We start from the raw sequence: 27,287 nt of genomic DNA, 5'->3' as shown, positions 1-27,287 counted from the left end.
TCCCTCCCTCCCTCCCTTTTTTTCTTCAGGATCTTTCATTGATTGGCCCAGAGCTCTCTGATTAGTCTTGGGTTGTCCTGCGTTCGTCTCTCAGGACTGGAATTCCAGTGCGTGTCCACACTCAGCTTTTTCAGTGGGTGCCGGGGCTCACACTCAGACCTCCATGCTTGTGTGTGCGCACTTTACCAGCTGTGCCCACTTCATTTATAGATTGTTCTTTCCTTTTTATTATCATATAATACACATAGAATTATTCCATCTTAACCCGTGTATGTAGGTACCCAGTCCGATAGCAGTGGACACACTTCACATTGCTGCACCATGTTGCTTTTGTCTGCCTCCAGAACAGTTTCTCCTCGGGCCACAGTAGAGTTCTGAACCTAGCACACATCTCTCCATTGGCCGCCGCTGCACCTTGGCCTGTGGAGGCAGTCACCGTCTGCTGGCCTTTAGAAGAAGTTCAAGACTGATGACATTTAGTTTAGTGTCTTAGTTAGGGTTTCTATTGCTGTGAAGAGACACCATGACCACGACAACTCTTAGTAAGGAAAACGTTTAATTGCGGTGGCTGGCTTACAGTTGCTGAGGTTCAGTTCATTATCATTGTGGGGGGGAGCATGGCAGCATGCATGCAGACATGGAGTCTGAGAAGACTACTTCCGGAGAAGCAGCTGTGAGTCCTACATCTCACAGGCAACAGGAAGTCAACTAAGATACTGGACAGTATTCTAAGCATAGAAACCTCAAAGCCCATCCCCACAGGGAAACACTTCCTCCAACAAAGCCACACCTCCTAATAGTGCCACTCCCTATGAGATTAGGGGCAATTACAGGCTACCACATTTAGCTTCAATTGACATCAACTCTGTTTATGTGCCGTGAATCAAACGCAGAGCCATGGGCATGCTGGGTAAGCACCATTAATCTACAGTCCTGTCTCCTTCATTCCCAATTCTTGAAAGAGATGGATATAACTTCTCTGACATCAGAAGGGACAACCTTGCCCTTGGCTGAGTTGGGCTTAGCTCCTCATAGGAGGGAAACACAAGTGATTTCTCCCCCGCCCCACCCCGCTCTATACCACTATTCCTAGAGGGTCCAACACCCTCTGCTGGCCTCTTGCAGGACTGCACACATATGGGGCACAAACATACATACAGGTAAAACACATATATAAAATAAATAAAAAACACTTCAGTGTGTACATTGTTCTGGTACATTAATTTTGCTGAGTATATGAATATACTTAGTTCTGTACCATGAATTCATACCACAAGACATTAATATGCCAAGCTTCAGTCAGTTGTACTTAATTGTTTTCTGAAGCATTTATCCCCTACTCTGAGCGGACAGAAGCAGTTCATAGGGCTTCAAGTTGCTCTAAACATTCGCCAACATGGGAGTTACTGTTTTTTTTTTCCTCAGAAAATAATCCTTATTATTACTTTCCCATGTAAGCTGATTCTTTTTCTAACAAAATAAATACGTAACCAGGCTTGGTGGCTCCTACCCAGAAGGCTGAGGATAAAAGGTAAGAGTTTGGACCACCTAGACTGTCCAAACTTCAGTTTATCTGTGACCTTAATGTCCTTACCACATCTTCCCCTACTTAGTCCACACAAATCAACCCCGTTTGCTTGCCAGTCGCTGCTTCTGTTCCGTTATAAGCATGTCTAGGTGATTGCAATCTCTATCCACTGGCAATGCATTTCTTTTTATAAATACAACAACTGTCAGGTCTTTTAGGTTTGTAAGCTAGTTTTCTTGCAAGACAACATTTTTTAATGTTAGATGCCGTGTCTTTGGATGAATGCAAAACTCTCGGATTAGAATGATTGCTAAAATTTCCATTCTTAGCTACCAAGGAATAAAATGCTGGGGTTGGAGGGGGGGGTCCTCTTAAAAGAATTTTGTTTGTAAGACAGCCCACTAGTGAGGTAAAAATAGAGATTAGTGCCACAGAAGAAAAGCATGATGACAGCAGCCACCTTTGTGTTACTAAGAAACGTCTAAGCCAATCATTTCTTTGGCTGAGCTAACACCTTTGCCAGTACTGAATTCTTTGGGCTTATGGGAATGCATAGGAAAGTTATATGAATTATTTGGGCTTATGGGATAACTAGAAACGTCTAACATCTCCACATTTACAGATATTTCCTGCTTGACCTTCTAGTTTAAGAAAATAGTGTTTTTTATTAATTTCTTGAGAATTTTATATAACCTATTTTGATTATATTTCCTCTTTCCCACCTTCTCCCCTCCGATTTTTAGTTTGTGTTTCTCTCCCCCCCCCATTCCCCATCTTCCTGTCTCTCTTAATATTTATTCATTTGTTTGTCTATTTGGTTTTTGGAGACAGGGTTTGGTTTCTCTGTGTAACCCTGGCTGTCCTCTGGAGAATCTACTCTGTAGATTAGGCTAGCCTTGAACTCACGGAGATCTGCCTGTCACTGCCTACCAAGTGCTATGATTAAAGGTATGTGCCACCACTGCTGGCCTCTCTCAATCTTTTAACCCAGTTTGTGTTGGAAACCATTCCTTGGTGTGGAGCCTTCCTGCCCTGGAGCATGGCTGATAAACCAGGGTTCACACCAATAAAGCAAACCGACTTCCCCACTCCCAGTAGCAATTAAGTGCTTGTGTCCACCTCCCCTCTTCTGTGTTGGGATTTGGTCTGACTTGAGCTCGTGCAGATCCTGTGAGTCTTTAATGATTTTTGCATATAATTTTGCATGTGTTTTTGCCCACAAACTTTACCACTTTTGCGTTTCAGAGGCTCTTTGTCTTGAACTACTCCTGTTTGGAGGTCACCTGCCCTTTGGTGTGTGTCAGCACCATCTTAGTACCCTTCTCGCTGTTGGTAGTTTGTGGCTGGCTGCTGGGTTGTTGCTACTCATGGATGTATTCCTGGAGTTCCTTAAGGCAGTATCGATCCTGGTTGCCTTGACCTCTTCCCTAACCCTAGTTTTGATATAGCTGCTTAAAACGGGGAGAAGTTCTTTAGAGGTATCATTTAAGCAAGAGAATTTCTTAGGTTCATTGTGTAACATGCGGCTTCTTTGAGGGTACCACTTGAGGGGTTGGAGGTGGGCTGGCCTTCTTTTGTGGATTTCTATAAGGGATAAGTCTAGGTAGTCTGTGAGTGAGTGAGTGAGTGAGTGAGTGAGTGTGTGTGTGTGTGTGTGTGTGTGTGTAGACCTGACACCTTGCCTCAGAGACACTGCTTCCCTGAACACACACTGTTAGTTTCTGTCATCTTCTAAGAAGTGGCTCTCTCTCCCTACACCCTCCTCTCACAGACCACCAGCCAGACGGAGCTGGAGAACTGGATCACCGCCATCCACTCTGCCTGCGCAGCCGCTGTGGCAAGGCACCATCACAAGGAAGACACACTGCGCCTCCTCAAGTCAGAGATCAAGAAGCTGGAGCAGAAGATCGACATGGACGAGAAGATGAAGAAGATGGGGGAGATGCAGCTGTCCTCGGTCACCGACTCAAAAAAGAAGAAGACCATACTGGACCAGGTGACTGTCCCTTTGCGTGTGGAGCTGGCAGACTTGTTAGGTCTTGTTAGGTCTTTGCTTTTTTTTTTTTTTGCTGTCTCAGAATCTCTAAAGCTCTCCCCTCACCGTGGCAGCAGCCTGTCACCCAGACTGTGAAACTCTCTATTGTGATAGTCAGTTTCTTCGTCCTTTGTTCAGAGTTGATTGTTATGAGTTAAAGGAACAATATGATATTGAATGGAAGGCTGAAATCAGAGAGAGGAGTCCTCCAGCTCCCACCAATTCTTGTGATTCTAGGTGGATCTGTGTGTTTGAAAATCTATGCTTTCCTCCCCCACCTGTCGTGGAATGAGGCTATGAGGAGAATTCGTTCCTGATTCCTCAACAGACTTAGATTCCTAAATTTTAAAAAGTGACAGGTGATTTCTAAAGTCCACTCAGCTGTCCGTCACTACCCATTGTGAACTGGTCTCAGGACCCCTGCAGCAACCCAAATCTGGGCACGCCCCAGTCCCTGACATAAAATGGACACATATGTGTTCATAACCTACACCACCCTCTCATGGATTTTAATTCATTCCTAGGTCATGTATGATACCCAATAGATAAGGATATTATGTAAATAATTGTACTATAGTGTTTAAGAAATAATGACAATAAAACAGTATGTACACTGTCACTATAGCTACAGGGGACATGGGGCCCCTTTGCTCTGTGCTTTATGGTCTTGGTCACTGTGGTTTTTAAATTCGGGCAAATTCATGTAACAAAAACCATGTAAAGGGAGCAAGAATTTAGCGACAGTCAAAACATTTGCAATGTTAGGTGGCCACTTTCTCCATCTACTTCTAAGAGGAACCCAACTCCTGTTAAGTGTTTGCTCCTCTCTGTCCATGGGTCTGTTTTGAATGGTTTGTCCCTTTGAGATGCTCCATATGAATGCGATTGCTTAGCATGTGACCCTTGTGCCTGCCTTCTTCACTTTGCATAGCTTTTTGTAGTTTGGCTTGCACTGGGGCTTACCCATCAGTGTCTGCCTCTTTGGGGGCCTCTCCTAATTTCATTGTGTATATGTAGCACTGTTGTCCGTTTCTTCTTTGATGGCATTTGAGCTATTTGCAGCTTCTTGGCTGCTTTGAACAATGCCGTCATTGTAGATGGAGGTTGGTTGGTTGTTCCCGGACACCCAGACCCTAAATAACCACACAGAAACTATATTAATTACAACACTGCTTGGCCAATAGCTTAAGCATATTTCTAGCTAGCTCTTACATCTTAAATTAACCTCTTCCTATTACTTTATATTTTACCATGAGGTTCGTGGTTTACTGGTAAGGTTCCAGGGCCTCTGTCTCCTTCAGCAACTACATTGCATCTCCCTGACTGTCTTCTTTTCTCCTCTATCTCTGCTTGGAATTCCCACCTTGCTCTATTCTGCACTGCAGTAACCCGAAGCAGCTTCTTTATTAACCATTGGTAAGAAAACACATTCACAGCACACAGAGGGGAATCCCACATCACGTCATGAACTTGTGTCTTCACACTTACTTTGATCACGATTAAAAAGGGAGATGTCACCAGTGGCCTCTCTCTCAGCTTTCACTTTGTCCTTTTTAAGGATTTAATTTATATGTATAGGTGCCACCTGATGTATGTTTACAATTACATGCATTCTTGGTGCCCACAGAAGTCAGAACAGGGCCTCAGCACCACTAGAAACGAAGTCATAGTCAGTGATGAGATGCTCTGAGGGTGCTGGGAACAGAACTCGTGTCCTCTGTAAGAGCAGCAATGCTCTTAATTGCTGGGCCATCTCTCCAGTTCCATGAGCTTCCACTTAGTACCAGAGTTTTTTTCTTGACTATACATGGTCTCTGTAGTCTTATGTGAATGGCACACCAGTAGCCAGAGGCTATTTTGCCACTTTGAGTGACAAGGACATGTGTGGACACTAGCTTTGAGTGGAACCCTGGATCTCCACCGTTGACAGTTTACTACTTTCGACCCTTATTTAATAGTACCCCACTTTACCAAAGCTTTTGGTTTATTTGATTTTGACCTGTAGTTGACCTTACATCTATCTATCTATCTATCTATCTATCTATCTATCTATCTATCTATCTATCTATCTATCTATATCTATAATCTGTCTATTATCTATCTGTCTATCTATCTGTCTATCTATCTATCTATCTATCTATCTATCTATCTATCTATCATCTGGCTATCTATCTATCTATATCTATAATCTGTCTATTATCTATCTGTCTATCTATTATCTATCTATCTATCTATCTATCTATCTATCTATCTATCTATCATCTATCATCTGGCTATCTATCTATCTATATCTATAATCTGTCTATTATCTATCTGTCTATCTATCATCTATCTATCTATCTATCATCTATCTATCTATCTATCTATCTATCTATCTATCTATCTATCTTTCTGTCTATCTGCATACCAATCCCAATTCCTCCTCCCTCCTCAACTCCCGCTCCCCCCACCTTTCCCCTACTCTACCCCCATCCACTCCTCAGAGAGGGTAAGACCTCCTCTAAGAAGTCAGTTAAGTCTGTCTGTCCCATCAACCTCCTTGAGCCGGGACTAAGCTCCCTGCCCCCATGCCTAGGCTGAGCAAGGGACAGCTTAATACTCTCAGCCCTTTCTTTAATAACCTCCCCACTTTCACCAAAGCTTTTGGTTTATTTGCTTTTGGCCTGTAATTGGCCTTACTTAGTAAAAGTCCTCTCCTTGTCAGCATGAGTGTTCCTTAGTACTGGAGATGCCTACATTTTTATTCCTTCTGTCTTAGGGTTGTGGTCAGAATTGACATACCAAACATGCTCCCCCTCACCCCCACCAAAATCCCTGTGAACTCCATGCTAGGAGAGCACCGATAACTAACAATGTACTCTATGTTTATGATACTGTGTTCATGGTTACAGATCTTTGCGAGACCTAGGAGCCCTGTTGTTTCCCCTCGAGAATTATAATTAGCACCTTTACAATCAACTGATGTGCACTATTCTTGGCTAATGTTTATTTTCTCCTTTTTCCCATTTCTCTCCCTGGTTTTTCACTACTGCAGATCTTTGTCTGGGAGCAGAATCTCGAGCAGTTCCAGATGGACCTGTTTCGTTTCCGCTGTTACTTAGCCAGCCTCCAGGGCGGGGAGCTGCCAAACCCCAAAAGGCTGCTTGCTTTTGCAAGCCGGCCGACGAAAGTGGCAATGGGCCGCCTTGGGATCTTTTCTGTATCGTCTTTTCATGCCCTGGTGAGTAGAAGCAAATGAAGTTTGGAAAAATATTCATCTTGGTTCTTAATCCTGAGCAGGACTTGACAGGAGTCTCTCAACTCTTTCCTTAGTTTGCTGCCCTGCACGGATTTCCAAACTCATCTCACTGTGCAATTCATGCAGAATTTCATTCGAACCTATGTGGGAATGTAATTAAACCTTTCTTGATAGGGTTAAGACTATTGTGCAAGCAAAATGCAAAAGGCACCGTCTCCCCAGACCCCTTCTAACACCCCAGCCTACTCCCTTCCCATGGTGTTCGGAATTGAACCCAGGACCTCACAAATGTTAGGTAAACACTCTACCATTGAGCTACATCCCAGCCCCGTAAAGGTCTTGCTTTGAGACATATTTGCCACAGTGTTTGTGGATAGATGTTATTTTTAGACAGTTTTGGCATTTGAAACCATAAAGTTAATAACCTTATGCACATGATGAATGGAGGGCTTTCCCTCATGCGTATAGCTCTGTTCTCTCTGTGAGACGTAGGTGTATTCTCCCCTGCCCCCACACCACACAGTCAGCAGATCTTTGTGGCTTGGAGGTCTCCCTCCACTTGATCCTACTTTGACAGCTAATGTATGATGTGTAGAGGAAGGCCGGTTTCAGTGAGGCGGAGCTGGACGCGTGTCCTAGGAGGGGAGTTTTCGTCCGAGTCCGCAGCGGCAGAGCGCGTGGTTGTGCCGTGTGTTCACACTTGGTAATTCTCAGTACTTGCTAAATCACGAGCAGCTTTATGTACTTGGGGCCCATTTCTGACAGAGGGGGGAAATCAGTATACAAGCAACGAGTTTTAGCCACCTAGGTCGACACCCCAGAACTATATCACACCCGTAACACGTTTCCACGGAATTAGAAGTGAAGTCAGCGGCAGGGTCCTGAGCTGCCTTGGAAGCGTTAGCTGAGTGTAGCTGAATTCTAAGTTATAATTCAGTCCTGGGCGCTTGTGTTCTTTGTAAACAGATTGGCATCATCATTCGGATAATTATGGGGAGATCTGCACTTTGAAAGAGGTCTTACTCCAATCTCTAGAGTTTTTAAAAACTGTCTTGTTCTGCTAACTCCAGCTCTGCCCCTGGTTTGCTTGCCCACCTCTCTATGTGGCTGTTTCATTTTTGGTTTTCCCTGTAAGGAACAGCGGGGAAAGTTAGAACTGCTGGGGACCCACTTGTTTTTATTTTCATTACTTTTCATTTATGGTGTGCGTGATTTAGGTCTGTTACCTTGAGGCCTGAGCACTAGTCTTTAACTTAGCCAAATCTTTATTCCATGTGGGGGATTTCCCTTTGCTCCTGTCAGAATGTCCCAATCAAGAGCATGTATTTATTTATTTCTGTTGGCAGGCAAGCTCTTCTCAGTGAGATATCACCTGTCAATCTCCAGCACCCACATCCCTTTCCCTCTTGCTGTCACACGATAGGATGCGAAGAAATCCAGTTTGCCTTCTACCTCAAACTCATGTGCACTGGTTGCTTTCTTATAAGTGTCTGTCTCTGAAATAGACAAGAAAAAGCCGTTGAGTTCCTTGTCTGTCATTGACCTATGGTCCCCCTAAATTCCCCTTCGTGTCTATGATGTATGCGCTTTTTCATTTGGTGGCAGATGAGTTAAATCTACCCTATGGAAGAAGCGGTTGAGTTGGTGATTCTTAGGGACTTTTGCTCTGTTATTTGGAAGACTAGTGTTTCATTCCGTAAATCCGCCTCTCTGCTTCTTTCTGCCGTTTCTCGCTAGCTGCTTCAGTAATGCAGGTCCTGGTGTCTTTGCATCCTTGCCGGTCTGTGCAGGCTGGCTTTCATTTTAGACAGAGCACGTTAGGATACACTACCCGGTATCTGCTTCTATTTTCCGCATCAGCTGGCAAAACACGCCCAGCAGAATTTTAATCTGATTTATTGGATACCCCCCCCACTATCTATCTATCTATCTACATCAGCTGGCAAAACACGCCCAGCAGAATTTTAATCTGATTTATTGGATACCCCCCCCCCCATCTCTCCTTGTCATTTGACCCTCAGGTCCCCTCCTCTCACTGGGAGTTGAGGCCTTCTTCAATCCCTCCTTTGTCTAGGATAGTGCCCCCTCCTGTTAAGTGGGGGTGGATGGAAGGAGAAGGTGCAAGGGTACCAGGGCTGGGGGAGGGAGGGGAAGGGATGTGAGCTACAGTGGAGTCCCATTCACTAGGAGATCCCCGTCCTGCTGAGTGATGTGCCTTCATTAACCGAAGGGTCCCCGCTGTACTCTTTGAAGAAAGGTTATCATTGTTCTTGTTTGCACAGATGAGCTGACTGATAAAGTAGTCAGGTGCCCGCCACAGAGGAGGCATTGTGTGGGCCTGTCATTGAGAAACCCATGAGTTCTTGTCCGGCAGTTCTTCTGCCAGCCCGTTTTCTATACCCCCTTGCTCATTATTGTCTGGAGTCACGGTGGGGGTGGCGCTGCCCTTATGGCCCACAAGGCCTGAGCACTTGAGGACAGCTGCTGAAGCCTTTGAAGCAGCCCAAGGCAGGCAGCCAGGCCCTGGGAGTATTTGTGTGCCCAGGTTTCTCTTCTCCTGCTTTTTCTCCTCTCCCGAGACTGTAAACTCGAGTTACTTTTTAAGTTATTGCTGCTCAGCCTTTAATTTTAAATGTTGTATTTATTCATTTTATTGACAAGTACGTGCGCAGCCCAGGCGTGTGTCAGTCGCTAGCCTTGTGGTGAAGGCATAAGAGCACAGAGTCTATGTTCCTGGGGCTCATGTTCACATGGGAGAGACAGGAAGAAGGACACTCGCAGTTCACGGAACATGGTGGGGACAGACAGTGAGGCACGCTGGGAAGGAAATGAGCAGGCTCACACAAGGCTGCTGTGATGGTCATTCCTCAGCATCCTCAGAAGAGTGGCGTCAGGATACCAGGGGTAGGGGTCGGTGTCCTCCCATGTGCTTTTAACCTTATTACTTACAGAGCTTAATGCTGCACTAATGGTATGCAGATGCTTATACTTTATTGTTTATTGAATAGTGATGAGGAAAATGTCTCAATATATATGGAATTTTTTTCTGAATAATTTTGACCCGATGTTGCCTGAATCCATAGATAGTGGGTGCTGACTCCTCTTGCCTACCTGTGTGTGGCGTGGGAGCAGACAGATAGACATTGTGCTTACAAGTAGACCTTGCTGTCTGCAAATTGGCTGAGACCAAGCAGCTGATCTGGTTTGGATTTTAAAGTTTAACACCACCATTTCTCCTTTATTTACACAGCCGTGGAAGCACACATGTGTCAGCGTGTTCTGATTTAATCATTTCACAAGCGGGGTTCGCCTTCAACTTAGAAGGCAGAGACCAGAACATTTGACATGTTTTATGATGCCTTCTATTTGTGCCCCCTCCCCCAACAAATACCTCAAGAATGAGTGTAGGTTAAAGTCTTTCTCAGAAAATTTCCCGTGGGAGTCTTGACTCCCACTTTTTTTTAATGCCCTGATCTGTGTTTCTTAAGTACTTAACTGAGACAAGGCAAGACTTCCCGCCTCCCGCAATCCTCTGTTTTCATCTGAGTCCAAAACCCTTCTCCCTAATGCCCTCGTGGAGAAGCTGTTTTGGTTCCCATTCTGAGTGCGTGTGGGGGCCCTTGCCCATCTACTCGCTGGGCTTCTTCTGTGTTGATACTGTCAATACTGAGGACTCAGGGAAATGCCTTGTGGCCAACATGCTGAGGGCTGGGAGGCCCCCTGTGTTACCCAACACCATTTCATTCCTGAGACTGCTGCCAGTTGGCATCTGTCATGTTGGGAGTTGCCCCCGTGGGAATCTATGACAAGTGGGTTCTGAGACATTCACCTCCAGCGGCAAAGCGCAGGTGGGGAGGTTCATTTCCAGTCTGACTCACTAAGCCTCCTGCCATGCCCTTTCGACAGGAGATCTTGTGGGTGGCCTTTTGAGATCTCCTGGCAGAGAAGCCCTGAAGTTCCTGGGACATTGCTTACAAGCTGTAGGGTAAAATTCACCCTGCACTTTCTGGAGTCCTCGGGGATCCCCACTTCTGCCACTGTCACCGTGGCAGCTTCAAATATGGGTACCCTGTTCTGAAATGTTTCTCTGGTTGGACGGTGCCTTGCAGGCGTCTTAGCAGAGTATAGCTTTAAAAAGAAATATGAGTGTCGTTTTCTTTTCATGTAAACGCAACACATGTAAGTTATGGAGGATCTATGTTTACTGTACATATGTGTATGTGTATAGATAGATAGGAGGGGGTGGAGTGGGAGAGAATGCAGGTTTACATGAGAGAAACCCCTCCATTCATCAGTACCTTTGTTAGGCTTGGATGTAGCTCAGTGATAGAGTGTTTGCCCAGCGTGTGTCAGGTCCTGGGTTCAATCCCCAGCACAGTGAAACAGGAGAGCGCAAGAGAGTACCATTGTGGGTCTGGGATGCAGCCAAGTGGTCCAGTCTCCCAAGGTGGTTGGTTCTCTTCCCTTAGTCTTCTGTCCTGGAATAGCCTGATGTTGGAGGCCGTGATGCAGTCACCCTCGTCACCAGGGATGAGCTGCGCAAAAAGACTAGAAGCCCCCCCCACACCCCCGAAAACATTTCCTAGAAGCCATCCCATCAGCAGGAATGGTCACAAGCCCATGCTCTGGGAAAAGGAAAGAAGCCAACCCTGACTTCTTGGCCAAGTGCCCAGATACAGTAGGGATTTCCTAGAGAAGATGCTGGATACTGGGGCAGCGATCACTTCCCTAGCTAAGGATAATTTTGTATATTCTAAGAGGTTGAAGAGATTCCAACAGATAGAAGAGATTTGTTAGTTTAGGTTTAATGTAGAATTGTAGGGGCCATAGTCTGCTGGTTTTTAACTGACCCTTGGAATGATTTGTAATTAAAATACAGAGTCTGCTCTGTAGTGTTTAGAGAGCATCTCCAGAATGTGTGTGGTTCTAGGCTTCAGGTACAGTCGGTCAAGCAGACTGGAGGACAGCTAACTCTTAACCACATGACATATTTTGTTGCTCTTTTAGTCAATAAAGAGATTATATATTTATTATTTTTATCTAAATCAATAAATTAATGGTTTCCTATAGTGACTGAGTTTATCAACTTACCATTTGGCCTCAATGAAGGCTCCCAGAATCTCTGTCTGTGAGAGTCACAGCACTGGGGTCAGTAGCATGCTATGGTTTATTAAGGGTGGGTAGGACGGTGTGTTACCTCAAGGCGCCTGTGTCGGTGCTGATCCACCTCTCCTGCGGCTTCTTCGGTCCAGGTGGCAGCCCGCACCGGTGAGATTGGAGTGAGAAGACGCACTCAAGCCATGTCCAGGTCTGCAAGCAAGCGAAGAAGCAGGTTTTCTTCTCTCTGGGGCCTGGACACTACCTCCAAAAAGAAGCAGGGACGTCCAACCATCAACCAGGTAGGTCCCAGAGTCAGCACAAAGCACCTACAGATGTCGCTTCTTTGGCCGTTGATATACACATGTGTGTGCGTGTAGGCGTGTGCGTGTGTTTCTCTTTATTGACACTTTAAATCAACTTGACGTGAAGTTGGTTGCACTAGACAGTTTTTAATAAGTAATTTATACCCCAGACATGGAGCTCTGCTATTAATCTGTCACCACCATCCATCTCCCACCTGTACTCCACCCAAGCGCTGACTAATTACCGACCTACTAAACAGTGCCGGATTCACGCAAGGCCTCAGAACTGAGCAGCCACCACAGGAAGCCAAACGAACATTGGCTGTAGTCTCCCTAAGCCATCTCAGGTGCTGGATCATGGGGGCCTCCAGGGAAATGCATTCATTTCTTGGCCCCTGAGATTTGGATGGTGGCCTTAAATGGGCAGCTCCTTCATCTGTGGGAATGAGGACCCAGAAGTGAATGTGACCGTGGCCACCATGGCTTCTTCTGCTCAGGTCCAAGGCTGGCAGAGGATCTTGTGACTAGCATCATCTAGACTGATGGTGGGCGGAGCCCTGAGGAACCACACCCAGTGGTCCTCTTCCCTCTCTCGTGATGGTGTTGCTTCTAGAAACTCTGCTGTCCATTATTGTCATCTGTCTCCACTGACCCTGAGACATGAATAGCCTCAAACCATTCATCTGGATGTTAGAAGCCGGAAGACAGGAGCGGTGTTACTCTATTTGGAGGGTGTATTCATTTCACGGGCTACAGTGGCCGGACAGAGAAGCGCTGGCCACGTGAGAGGTTAGGACCAGGTTATCAGTGTAGCCTACAGGTGATGCCCTTGAGCAAAGCTGACCTGATCGCAGCATTCCTGTACCGTTTGCTCTGAGGACTGCAGCCACCAACTTCCGTAGGGATGAAGTTTTAAAAGGGTTAGTCCAAGTTGCTGTCCTAAATTCCCTAGTTGACCAACACGCTCACCATTGAAAAACTGCCTTTTTTGTCTGGATGGGACCCGAAGGGGACCAGTTAAGCATGCATTGAGAGTGAGGGACTGAGCACAATAGGGATTTAATGGTGCTCCGTCCTTCCTGCAGGAGGAGGCCATTAGCATCAACCTTCCTCCCCTCCTTCCGGGAGGAGTGGTCTTATAGTTGGACTTGTATTCTGTGAAAACTGTTGGTTTATGTGGCTTTACCTTTTGGGTTAGATTATAGCCTGCTGGAATGTGTGACTGAATTTCAATAAATGCAAGCAAACATCTTCACACATGTTCTTAAATCATTCTTATAATTCCTAAAGTAAAATTTTTAAAAAAATCTCACTTACCCATAAATGCTGTAAGGGAAATCTCATCACTAATTCAGAACTCTCAAATTGACAGGAATTGTGTTTCTGTAGCCTCTTTTACAATGGATAAAAAAAAAAAGATATTGACTTTCTCCTGGTCGCATGTGCTCATTTTATAGCCTGCATTCCTAATTTATTGTGGCTATGTTTGAATAGTGATCATTTTCAATATAGCTTTACGATACACAATTTATCAAATTTCAAAAATAGGCAGTTTTCTGATTTTTAAATAAAAAGAAAACCTTTTCTATCTTTTATATAAAACACAAAAACTCTATCTCCTCCAGTTCTGCCACAGGGTGTGACCTTGAAAGGCAGCATGATTGTGGGCAAGTAGCTGCCTACCACTGTGAGGCGAAGACTTCTGTGTGAATGAGTTTATTGCTTCTGCGAATTTTATTTTAAACTTAGATGAATTGTCCACATTCTGATTTATGATCTTTATGTTTGAACTATGAGAGGTGTGGGAAGTGTTGGGACCTGATTCTTGTGGTTTTCCACCGTAAATTGTGACACACTTTGTGATTCAGGAGGACCTGAGTTCTGCTGTGATGTTTTCCCAAAGCCTTGCCCATTTCCAGCTGCTATTCCCTGCTTCATTTGCCCCTTTGCCCAGATGCCTTTTTTTTTTTTAAGACGATACTTTTCTATCTGCAGGTGTTTGGAGAGGGAGCCGACGCTGAGAAGAAATCGTTAGAGGGGATATTTGATGACACGGTTCCAGATGGGAAGGTAAAAATACACGCGTGTTCCTCTGGAGCCTCTCAAGAGCGTCAGCATAGGCATGGTGCTGTGGTTTCGGGAGGGGGGGGCGATGTAAAATCAAGTACGCTCAGCATGAAAAACTGACTTGATCAGGTTTCTAAAAAAGCTATCTAATAGGTTACCATGAGGTGGAAAAATCATTTTCTGTTTAAATCTTGGTGCTAATAAGAGCAGCTCCCTGCTGACATAACATGTCTCGTCCTTATCATTTGATGTGAGAGATTCCAGCTAGAATACAAGAGAAGATGGGAGCTCAGAGTTAGCTGAGTCTTTTCTGCCATTGCTAATTCCTTTGTCTGTACAACTTTCATTCCCACGAGGTGAGATCTTAGTGTCCTCGCTCCCTGCCCACACAAGCTATTTTGTTCCCATTAGTTGCAGAAGTGTTCTGAAGTATGCGCCTCCCCTTTTTTTTTTTTTTAATGCTTTTGCCTCCCAATCAGATACTCAATTTGAGATTCAAAGACATGACTCAGCCTTGTGCTTGAGTTTGATAGGGGCTTTCAGACTGCTAGGGTTGACACCTCAGGAGGACAGTGATGCCCCCCCAGCCACTTTTTGTAGCTTAACATAAAAAGAGCACCCCCTTTTCAGGGCTTCAGTTCCACTTTCCTTTGGGGTTCTAGTGTGGACAGCACAATGTTGCCATGATTGCCTGGTTCCCATCCCCAGGACCAATGCGACAGAATCCAGTTTTTGATTACCATCCACCTAGCAATATTAGTCATCAGTGGCTAAGCCCAGTGTTCTGGAAGGGTCTGATCCTCAGAAATGAGAGGAGTGTGGAGTTCTTGGTATTGGAGGGAACAGGAGAAGAGTGATCATAGGAGAAACCTTTCTTCATCCAACACCCCCCCCCCATGTGTCACCCTGGGGTTGGGGGTGGCTAGCTTAGGGAATATACTCCTGTGGCACTCTCTCTGAATAATTGTGAATAATTGTTCATAATGAAACTATGGACCTATATACGATCTAAGCACGGTCTTTAATATGTACTTTGTCATATCTGAACTAGGCCAGTTTGCATACATTATACATCTTCAATGACGTCATGCCCTTTCTTGTGCATAGGAATGACAAAACTTTGAGTCTCCTTGTGTGTCTGTGTTTTCCATTTTTCTAGACTAACTTTTTAAAATTCTGCTTCCTGGCATTTAGCCTCAGCTCAAAGAACAGTTTAGATGCAAATCCGGGGTTGATCCAGTGCTAAGGGGCACGTATTTAATGTGGCATGTGGGGACAGCCCGGGAAGGTTCCAATTGTAGGTAATGGGTTGTAGGCAAGTGATTGCTTTTTTGGCAATTCTTTCCCTGGAGGCCAACTTATCTATGAAAGTAGGGGAGTTCAAAAGCAGGCCTGAGACTCTTCTGTAACTGGGTTTCTCTTATTGACCCCGACAAGGCCTTCGGTGCCTGAACCCCATTGTTTCTGTTAATGGAAGTCATTTTACCACCTCCCAGAGTTTCCCGAGAAAGTTGCTTCTTCTTGTATGTCGCTATGATTAGCCTTGTTCTTGGGAGTCTGTAGATCCGTATTTACCACCAATGGCCTCGTTATCAACCCTAATAAAGCCATGTTACTGGAGCATCACGCATGCTAATATCATGATGATCCGACACTTTCTTCCCTGCTTATTTGACTGGGCTAATGCAGCAGCCATCCGCAGGGTACTTTCCGCTCCAGCTATTCTACTTGCCTGGGTTCTGCCCTGCTGTATCCGCATGTATCCCCCCCACCCCCACGCACACACATCCACAAGCATGTTTGTCCCCCACCCTCAGTCAATGTGATTGAGGAGACAGTCCTGGTGGTGGCCTACGGAGGACCGCTGTTCCTCCCAGAGTTGTCCTGGTGGTTCATGCTGAGCACAGGACGCTGCTGCCAATCAACATGAGGTGCCAGGCATCATCTTTATGAACACAGTTTCCTTGGGCCTCATCGTTGCTTTGCTGTTTTGTAAGGTTGATGTGGCAGATAGTCTTGCTGATAGAATTCTCTGCTCAAGGTTTTGTTTTGTTAATTGTTTTTGTTTGTTTGTTTTTGTTTTGTTTTTTGAGACAGGGTTTCTCTGTGTGTGTCCCTGACTGTCCTAGAGCTCAGTCTGCAGCTCAGGCTGTCCTCAAACTCACAGAGATCCACCTGCCTCAGCCTTCCGAGTGCTGGGATTAAAAGCGTTCGCCACCACCACCTGGCTACTCAAAATTTAAAGTGTCTTTGTGGAAGAAATAGTGGACGGAACCAAAAGGATGATTTGTTTTTTGCCTTCTTCCAAATTTTGCTATGTGTTTATCCATGCCATGCCCACATAATGGCCATAGGCCAGGTGGGGAAGAGTGCCCCATGACCTGAGTCAAAGGCTGCCTGCCTCTCCCTCATAAAGCTTCTCTCTCAGTAGGTCTTGTTCCTCCAAGAGCTTTCACCCCAGCCCTGCCACCCCAGCCCTGCCACCCCAGCCCTGCCACCCCAGCCCTGCCTCTCCTGCTCACTAGCGGCTTCCCTGGTGTGCATATCTGGGGTCTGACATTGTTAGGTACGGACTGCTGCAACCCTACTTACTGTATTTCCTACCGCAGAGGGACAAGGACGTGGTCTTACCCAGCGTCCACCAGCACAATCCCGACTGTGACATCTGGGTCCACGAATATTTCACTCCATCCTGGTTCTGTCTGCCCAATAATCAGCCAGCCCTGACAGTTGTGCGGCCTGGGGACACGGCGAGGGACACTTTGGAGCTCATTTGCAAGGTATTGTTTTCTAGGAAGAGTAGGATTGGGTGGCGGTCTCTTCTCCATCCCTCTAAGGGAGGAGGTGCTGGGTATGCCTTGCACACACAGGCAGCCCTGCATTCCTTGGTGAAGGTGTGCACCGTGTGCAAACAGTGTCTGTGTGAGGAGCAGGAGGCGCCCCTCGAGTGTCTTGTCTCCGTATATAAATTTCTTACGTTTGTAACGAGCATACGACCTCCATCCGCACACAGTACAGAAAGCTTGAGAAGGAGGTAGAATACAAAGCTAACCACTGTGGACATCTTGGACAGCCTTTCTGTCCTGCGCCCCCGCTCCCCAATGTACGCAAATGTATTTAATGGTGTCATACCATGGGTGCCATTGCAACCTGATGTTTGAATAGTAACTGATTCACCAGTGACATCGTCAAGTTGGGGAAAACCTCAAGTCAATTTAAGTCTGACATGATGGGAAAGTCCTCGTTCTGTGAACATTGAATTAGCCTGTATTTTTTAACTAGAAAGAGGTTGATTTCATTCTACTTTTGCCTTAGGATGTGGAAATGTCTTGATTTTTTTTTCAGGGTGAGATTTCTTTTCATAGCCGAGTAGCTTGGAGTGGCGGCAGGAAGAGGGAGGTCACTCATGCACACTGGTTTTCGCTTTTCCATGAGTAATGGCGTCTTAGTTGATGGCAGCAGGTCTGAGGAGGAGATGCCACTTTCCTGGTTTGCAGAGAAAGTGTGGTTCTGAAAGCCTTCAGTTCTTACTTCACTTCCCAGTCCTAAGGAGAGAAAGTCGGCAAAGTGAGCAAAGGAAGGCTGGAGCCCAGCTCTCTCTGGCTGCTCCCAACCTGGGGTGTCGAGCTATGACGGGTGGGCACTCAGGACGCTCAGAGGTGTAGGAAGGACAGTCCACAACGCTCAGAAGAACCTAGGATATAGTGAGCACTCAGGACTCCCAGAGGTGTAGGGCAGTCCACAACACTCAGAAGAACCTAGGATATAGTGAGCACTCAAAGGACTCCCAGAGGTGTAGGGCAGTCCACAACGCTCAGAAGAACATATAATATTGTCGTAGGGGAGTGAGCTGATATTCCATGAGGCTCCAAAAGAAGAAATCTTTTGTATCCTAATTTTATTCTTGAACCATTTGGATGGATAAAAATGACATTTTAAAAGCCCTGTTCTTTTTACATATGATTGGTAAATATTGAATAATTTCACTCCCTCAACAATATGTTGTAATTACACTATTAGAAATTTATACATGCTTTTTAAAAAATTACTAATGCTTAAAAATATGTCTCTTCATACAAACGTGGGGAAATTAAATAATCTAGCTGAAAAAATGGCTTTCAAATAGCCGTATGTGGAGAAAAGGAGATCAACCTATTGTTTCAGGACAAAGCTAAACTTGGCCCCCGCATAGGCATTAAAAATCTACGATAGCACTTCACACACACCGGCTGTTTTCTTGTGAGCGTGAGTTCTAGGTTTTGAACATAATGGCATCTCTGTTCCTAACTTCTCATTTTGATTCCTTACCAAAGTCGGTCTGTTGAGGATTTCTGCATGCTTTATTTATAGCTGAGCACAGTTCGTTAGAGAACCATTGATGTTCTACCGAGCTGTGGGAGTTGCTCTCAGTTGGCGCTGTTGGAAGTAGAACTCTGGAAGGTGTTTCTAGGGAGTAGCATGGCCATGGAGTATCCTTCAGGAATTGAAAATTAAGCCATAGCTCTATGGTAACCATGTTTTTGTGAGAAACTAGTCTGTGGGAGGTACAATGAGTTGAGTGGGCCAGTTTTGGTCTCTTTTTAAGCATTTTGGCCTTTCTAGAAGCTAAGAGACTAAAACATGATGTCTTCACCATATAGAGACCAGCATTAAGTAAAGCTGTTGCCCTGTCCCTTTCTATTTTGGTTTCTCGCTGAGTTTCTGTGGGCATTCTCAATGGTACAAGTTCCTTCCATTGACAATAACAGATCAGCCAGCCCAAGGTTCCTTGGGTTACCGTTTCCCTCCAAAACATAGCACTGGCCAACATAGCCTCTTGTCAGCTTACGCCTCATGAGCTTAAATGTGGAAGACTTGCAGGGTGTATTTTAAGAAACTGAGGGTCTCTGGGAAAGCATCTAGGTAGGATAAAGTATCCAGAGTGCTCAGGCCTGGAAGTTCTCTTGACTCCTCACCAATCAGTGGGGGAATTTCATTCCTAAGGACCGGAAAGGGAAGATGGGTGCCATGTGTTATAAAGTGAGCTCCTGGTGAATGGAGGATGGGAAACAAAGGCGTCAGAGTGGGAGACTTTTATTTCGCTCTTGTCCTTGGTGACGGCTGATGTCTGCTATCTAATACTGATACTAGTATCTAACAATTTCTTTCTTCTGTCTTTTGCATTAGCCCATTTTCTTTCCTACTCTCTGACCCAGTCATTTCACGTCCGTTTTCCATCTGCCATCCAATCGCCAGTCAAGTCCCGGTAGGGTCAATGTTTCCAGATAAACATTTCGTGTTATAGATGGTAGTGAAATGATTGCTAGATGTAGCCAGGAACCATGTCAGCCTATAGGGTTTTCAAAAAACGTTCAGATTATTGCAGTTATAAAAAAATTGCAAAAAATAACCCCAATTCGTTCTTTCATACTCATATTGTTCCTGTATGATCATGGTATCAATTTTACAACATGCTTTTGCTAAGAATCTTTATAAGTGTATGAATTTATCTGTTTGTTGTGTATAAGTGTAAGGTCCAAGGACAACCATGGGTGCCATCTGCAGGAACACAGAGCACCTCCTTTTAGATAGAGTTTCTGTTTGGCCCAAACCTCACCAAGTAAACTAGGCAGACTGGCTAGCTAGCCCCAGGGATTGCCCTGGTCCCCTCCCAGACCCTGGGTCACAGTGGCTGCCACCACTCCTGGTAGTCTTTCATGGCTCCGAAGAACAACTCAGGTTGTCAGGCTTGCTGGGCATGTGCTTCGCCAGCTCCAGTATTTCCCCAGTCCAATCGTACGTATTTTAATGGCTCAGACTATTTATTTAAAATATCTACATTATTGGTTCCTCTTTTGAAATAATTATAGTAAGATCTGAATCTTAAAAAATCATGCCAACTAAACAAAACCTTCCCCAGTTGTAATATTTGTTTTATGGCACAATTTATAGCGCACTGTCTTGCCTCTAAACAGATACAATGCTAAGTGATTTGAGTAAGAGTACATTGGAAAACAAATTTGTACTACTTAATTTTTTCCCCTAATGGAATTTCTCTTGGAAGGAAATTTTCTCCTGAGTGTTGTACAAAATCGAAACAAGCCAGATGCTGAACAGATAGCCATCAATATTCCCTAACATTTGGATTTTTTTGCATAAACAAGCGTTACGAACACAGTTGGTAGTTCAACCCACTGTGATATCGAAGTTCATAATGTTATTCTTGAGAATCTGAAGATTTAATTAGCTTCTTTTTTAAAAAAAATTATGTATTTTTATTTTATGTGCATTGGTGTTTTGCCTACATGTATGTCTGTGTGAGAGTTTCAGATCCCTTCGACCTGGAGTTATAGGCAGTTGTTAACTGCCATGTGGTTGCTTGGAATTGAACTCGGGTCCTTTGGAAGAGCAGCCAGTGCTCTTAAACGCTGAGCCATCTCTCCAGCCCTAAATTAGCTTCTCAGGACTGCGTTTTATTTTGGATTGGCCAGCCATGCTATGTGGTTCATGATCCTGTGGGGAGGACCCACAGAAATACTTGTCGTCCACGTCCTGACTAGAATAACTGTTTACCAACCATAAAGGTCTTGAGATTTCTTATTAAACCTATATTAATATTATTTATTTTGAGCCAGGCTGGTCTCAACCTTGAAACTTTTCTGCCTTAACCTCTGGAGTGCAGGGGTTGAAGACTTGTGCTAACACTCCAGGCCACTGTCATTGTCACAGCAGGGCATGCACTCACCTTTATTTCTTAGTTATCACGACAATGAGTAATAGAAATGCATTTGGGAAAATATGTACAGCCTGAACCATGATCTCTGTACAGCATTAACCCCCAACTGCTGCTTGTCCTTCCTATGCAATTCCAATGTCAGCAGCACCTTGCTGTTTAGGGCATGGTGGAGCCCCCTTTCTGTTTCGCAGTGCCTGACAGCTGGCTGGTGATCGCCCCTCTGAGGTTTGTTCCCAGTATCCCCCAGGTGAGGCAGGTACTGGATGTGATGTCCAGAAGATGCTTGTGAAAATGGCGGTCTGATTAGGACTGTCCACAAGTGTTTATTAATGATGGCAATAAGGTGTCCAAGCTGCTTTTCTCCTGTTATCAAGACCCCATGACCTCCATCCTCCTTCCCTTCCACCTCAGTAGCGAGCAGTAGGCAAACAAGATTTTTGCTCGTAATTAAAGATTTTCTTGTCACATCACCCTATTATTGTTGTCCGTATCTGACCAGCAGGGGATAGCACTCTTAGCGGCTTCCCTGTGGTGTGTCCCCTCAGCTCCCCCCCCCCCAATTTCTCACGTCCAGAGCCCTGGGCTGTCAGACTGAGGCATCCTGTCTCAGACAATGGAAGAAAACCAGGTGCCTAGGAATGTATCCACTGAATGGTGTCGGTTCTGCTAGGCGGACTCCCGACATCACAATCCACGGGACTAAAACCCAGGCTGGGTTTCCCCGAGAACCGGCAATAGAAAATGTCTTTATCATTCCACTGTGTGCTCCCAGGGAACCATTTCCACTTTCTGGAGATGTGCTTTTGTGGTAATGCATGACTGTCCTCGTGCCTGTATTTATTTAAAGAACCACCAACCGCTCCTCTGTCTCCATTTTCTGCATTCGGATTCTCCAAACCCAAGCACACTCCAGAGGCCGGCAGTGATCTGAACTGCTGCCTATACCCTTGCCGCTTCACGGAGAGCCTGCTGGGCATACTGCCCACATGAGCTGTGGCTGTCACTGCTGAGGGAGTAGTGACTGGAATGTGTTAGTTTGGTCTGTGTGTTTATATTTATACTGACAGTGTAGGGTAAGAGTGTTTACCAATTAAAATGACTTTTACTTATTAAAAGATAATTCTCAGTCAGCCGTGTGCATGCATTTAATCACAGCTCTCGGGAGGCAGAGGCAGGCAGATCTCAGGGAGTTCAAGCCCAGCCTGGACTACAGAGCGAGTTCCAGGACAGTCAGGACTACACAGAGGAAATCTGCCCCCCGCCCCCCACCACCAGAAAAAGAGATAATTTTCATCACAAAGGCATTGGAAGATATTTTATCACTTACTTTATATAAAATTGAATTTTTAATATAAAAATTTGTGTGAAAGTGAGATCCCTGCGCCCGTTGCATAGAATATATATTGGTTCTACCTGGGAGTTCTAAATAGCGTATCATTTACTTGGAAGTATTTCGCGGTGTATTTTTAGTGGCAAAGGCTCTTTACAGTTAGCATTATCCATTTAATTATTTCCTCTCTTGCAGTTTAACTTCATGTGTCTTGTAGCATTTGATTTTTTTTGTTTGTTTGTTTTGTTTTTGTTTTTTCTGGACAGGGTTTCTCTGTGTAACAGCCCTGGATGTTGTGAACTCTCTTTGTAAACCAGGCTGGCCTTGAACTCACAGCGATCCTCCTGCCTCTGCCCCCCCCCCCAGTGCTGGGATTACAGGCATGTGCCACCACTGCCTGCCGTCTTGTAACATTTGAAAAGCATTTTTCTTTTCTCCATATGCCTCTTTTCTGTGTAGAGAAGTATTTATAAAACCATATTATAATGGCAAATTTTGTGGTCAAAATTAATTCAAGAGTGGCTTTTTAGATAGAGCAGATCCATTGACCTATCCTAGACAATGGAAAGGCCATGGGAGCTCAGGTTCCCTCCCTAGTCATTTGCTGTGCTTCCCAGGTCGGAGGCACACTTGCACTGCCCCTGGGAGTCCTATTCCAGAATATATAAGTAAGACTGGATGGAGTTCAAATGCTTTGCCTGCATGCTAACTTGCTTGTAGTGAGCTGCTAACACTCGTCTTGGGGTCCCCAAATTTCATGATTGTAAATACTTTCTCTCTCTCTCTCTCTCTCTCTCTCTCTCTCTCTCTCTCTCTCTCTCTCTGTGAAGTTATATGCGAAGGCTTCTTTAATGTAATAAATTTTGTTGGAAAACCCAGTGCTACAGAGCGCAGCTAATAAAATACATGGAAAAGAGGCTGTGACTCAGTTTGCTGCATTGAATTGCACGATCCCTATGGAATTTTATTAATGACTTCCAGGTCTGAATTGTATTCTAACCTTTCAAAGGGAGAAACCTGCCACACACTCCATTGCTAATGTCCTTAGGAAACTAGATAGTGAGTCCCACTTCCTTGGAGCAGAAACCTCACCTGGTGGTGAGGACTAAACATTTCCCATCCTTCCCATCCCAGGCACACCAACTGGACCATTCTGCCCATTACCTGCGCCTGAAGTTTCTAATGGAGAACAAGATGCTGTTCTACACCCCACAGCCCGAGGAGGACATTTACGAGCTGGTAATGTTTACGCCTGCTGTCCCTGTGCGTTCTGTTTGAGATGATTTTCAAATTATGTGTGTACTTGTGGTGATGGTAGCTGGTGGAGGGGAACAAGTTCTGAACTGAGAGAGCTTCATTCAGAGCCTAGAGCTGGCAGAAATAACCTTACTTACCACAGGCGCTGCAGAGTGGAGTGGAGTCGCCCTTGCTTGCCAGGGAGCAGGGCTGCACAGGCTCAAAGGATGCCGAAACCCACAGGTGATGCTCAGGCAAGGATTTAACCAGCAAGGCCAACTCTTTCTGCAGACTTCTGTCTTTAACGGGTGTCTCTAATCTCAGTTGGCAGTTGTCACAATAAAAACACCCCCTCCAATTCTGTGCGACTTCCATAGTCTTATCAAAACGGATGGATCAGATCTTGTGGGTGTAAAATCAAAATATGAAAAAGTCCCCAGCCATCTGATGACTTGCTCCAGGCTCTCTTGGAGAATGTGCAGGCCTCTTAGTACTTAGTCATCCTCCCGGGCCTCAGAGCTGCTTGTTGTGGATATGGGCATGACAACAGGGTGGGGCCTTACCACAGAAAACAGAAGTCCGGCCCAGAGGTTCCCTTTGGAAAGGGGAACCACGGTGTTCATATGAAACAGAATTTCATAGAAAATGCTGTTTTAACTCAACTTTTTGAATTATACTCCTTATATTGGGAAACTCTCGCCTATATTAAGCACACAGTTGAAAGAGCATTGACAAACAATTATGTTTCACTGAGTTGGTTATGATTTGGAATGTTTCTGCCAGCCTAAAAGGTTACCTCAGCTCCCTAATTTTTTTTTTTTTTTTTGGTTTTTTGAGACAGGGTTTCTCTGTGGTTTTGGAGCCTGTCCTGGAACTAGTTCTTGTGACCAGGCTGGTCTCGAACTCACAGAGATCCGCCTGCCTCTGCCTCCCGAGTGCTGGGATTAAAGGCGTGCACCACCACCGCCCGGCTTCCTCTAAATGTTTTTAAAGGAAATATGATCTTCCTTCTGTAAGAGTCTGATCGTGTTCTATGTTGGAAAAGGATCAAACTGGGGCTGGAGGGATGGGTGCTTCTGTGGTTAAGATCACTGATGCTCTTGCAGAGGAGCCAAGTGTAGGTTTACAGTACCCACATGGTGGTTCACAACCGTCCATAACTGTGATTCTGGGGTATCCAGCGCCGTCTTCTGGCCTCTGTAGTCACTGAACCAATGTGGTGCAGAGACATACTTGCCTCCAAAATATTCATATATATATATATATTTATATATATATATATTTTATATATATAAAATAAATATTGGAAAGGAAGGCAAAGGACCGAAATGATTAGTCCAGTCTAAACCACTGTTGACTGTGTTGATGGAGGAGGCCATGCACTCCTTACTTAAAGAAAGGAGGTACTTAGGATGCTGGGGCAGGATTACATGACCCCCAGGAGTTCAAGGCTAGACTGGAGAACAACATAGAAAGATGTTTCTTGGAGGCAAAACAAAATCCAGGTGTGGTGTGGTGTGGTGAACATCTGTAACTTCAGCACTGGAGAGACTTAGGCAAGAGGAGGAGAGTGGACACAGAGTTTCAGCTTGGCTTGGGGCATAACCTGGAACTACGTGATCTAAAAACACAGAGAAGAGAAGATTGAAAGGGGCCAAGCTGGTAACACGACAATAGATCATTTAGTTTATGCCTTATGATTTGTGAGTTTTGAAGAGCATAAATTACAGGGCTCATAGGCAGCCAACTTCTGTGCCCTGGATATGCCAGGCAAATTCAGCTGTGACTTATTTTTATTACTCATCTTACTGTTTTAAGTATTTTTAGACTTCTTTATTTTATTATTTTATGTGTATGAGTGTTTTCCCGCATGCATGTGTGCACCCGGTACATGTCTGGTACCTAAGGAAGTCAGAAGAAGACAGCATGTCCCTCTGGAACTGCAGTGACCGGAGGTTGTGAGCTGCCGTGTGTGTGCTGGGAACTGAACCCGGGTTGTCTACAAAAGCAGCCAGTGGTCTTAACCACTGAGCCACTTCTCCAGCCCTCCTCACATACTGTTGTTAAGCTTCCGAATTATGTGGTCTTGTCCAATGGAAGCTCAGTATTTTGGGGTCCATAATTGTTATGTACAACTTATTATTTAAAAAAAGAACCTAGAGCACAGCGACCATTGTATTCTCTCACCCTTTATAGACGTCTTTGGCCCAGAGATTCCCCAAGGAAACAGTGGCTACGGTCTCGCCTACACCGGCACCTCCATTCCACCAACTTCTTTATGCTTCTTGTCTTCTGGGCAGCTTAGGTGTCTGACAAACTTCAAGATCCCTTCTCAGAGTAACCCTTATAGTTGTGTGAGGCAGGATGTGTATGGGCTTCCCCTAGCTCAGTTATAACAAAATACTCAGCAAACATCATAGATAGATAACATGGCGTTAGCTCACTAAATTATAAGACCTGGTGGTAGGTATAGTGGTTTCTAGTACTCGGAAGTAGTGTCAAGTATAAATAATATTGGGCGCTCTCAGTGGCAACTAGAACGTGGTATTAAGGTAACTTTTCTGTTCGTGATGAAGCCACAGGCACGCCCAGTATTTCTGTGTGTGTTGCCTGTGTGCACTCATGGTCCAAGAAGAGGCTACGCTTTGTAGATATTCTGGGCAATTTTCCCTTTCTGGAGTCATCTCAGTGGGTCCCTGGTTTTGGATCCCTGCTTTAGATCAGTCACCTGGATGTGATGTCACCGCAAGGCTGAGTCGTTCTGAGCAGCGTCCCTGGTTGCTTTTTGAGAGTTTATTTGATTTCTTGTCCCTTTCCAAACAAGCAGCAGTCCACACAGAGTTAATTAGCTTTGGTCCTCATCTGCATGCCGAGGCCAGTGCTCTGCAGGAGCCATATCCTGATATTGTGAATGCTTAATTCCATGTGACCAGCAGCAGAACAGCGAGTCCTGGACTTGAGAGCCCAGAGGTGGGGGTGTTCATGTTAGCGGGCAGGGAATCCTCTCGGCTGTGAATATCTGCCAACCGTTAGTGTCCGTCTACTTTCCTGGTTGTATTAATATAAATGTTACTCATCTGGCTATTTCCTCATGACTAGTTGTTGTGAGCAATCCATGGAATGGTCTGGTCACAAGCCTGGGGTGTAGTCTAGAGACAATGCTTTTCAGATTTCACACTAAATGAGTTCTTATTAGAGTGATGGGAAGAAAATGTGCAGGCAAAATTGATTAATTTATTTATTCATTCGTGTAGCAAATATTTACTTAGCATTTCTGTGCCTGGCATCATCTCTGATTCTCACAGGGTATGTGCCAAAGGGAAAAAGAATCCTGTGTCTGGAGGAGCCTCATTTAGGTTTGCAGATATGCATACACAAACATGTCATCGTCAGCAGGTTTTGAGGCTTGGAAGGGAAAGGAGTTAGGGCAGACAGGCAGAGATGTGCTTGGGTGCGCCATCAGGGGGCTGGGTGGGTAGGAAGAATTAGATACGCTTGCAGGAAGGGTCTCACGAAGAGGAGACATGGATCTGGGAGAAGTGTCAGCTGCTAAAATTCGTGCCACGCCTGCACGAGCACCCTTGCGAAAGGTTGTGCAGTGTGGCATGCACCTTTAATCCAGTGCAGGGGAGAGACACGAGGGTCCGCAGAGCTTGCTGGCTGGCCAGGCTAGTTCAATTGGCAGACTCCAGGCTCAGGGAGGCACCTGTCTCTCTGATGAAATATAAAATGGAGA

The 27,287-nt window shown here is 45.1% G+C and overlaps 1 protein-coding gene across 1 annotated transcript in view; it reads left to right on the top strand.

The window, feature by feature from the left end:
* Tiam1 (T cell lymphoma invasion and metastasis 1) overlaps positions 1-27,287 on the top strand; it is a 377,147-nt gene that overhangs the window by 270,206 nt on the left and 79,654 nt on the right. The window contains exons 8-13 of the mRNA XM_026787829.1: positions 3,300-3,524; positions 6,598-6,783; positions 12,054-12,200; positions 14,199-14,273; positions 16,880-17,050; positions 23,450-23,582. Of these exons, the coding sequence (XP_026643630.1) occupies positions 3,300-3,524; positions 6,598-6,783; positions 12,054-12,200; positions 14,199-14,273; positions 16,880-17,050; positions 23,450-23,582 (937 nt within the window). The remainder of the gene's footprint in view (positions 1-3,299; positions 3,525-6,597; positions 6,784-12,053; positions 12,201-14,198; positions 14,274-16,879; positions 17,051-23,449; positions 23,583-27,287) is intronic.

This window comes from Microtus ochrogaster, chromosome 2 (genome assembly GCF_000317375.1).
Source record: "Microtus ochrogaster isolate Prairie Vole_2 chromosome 2, MicOch1.0, whole genome shotgun sequence".
Taxonomy (NCBI): Eukaryota; Metazoa; Chordata; class Mammalia; order Rodentia; family Cricetidae; genus Microtus; species Microtus ochrogaster.
This window is presented reverse-complemented; position numbering and strand designations above follow the sequence as displayed.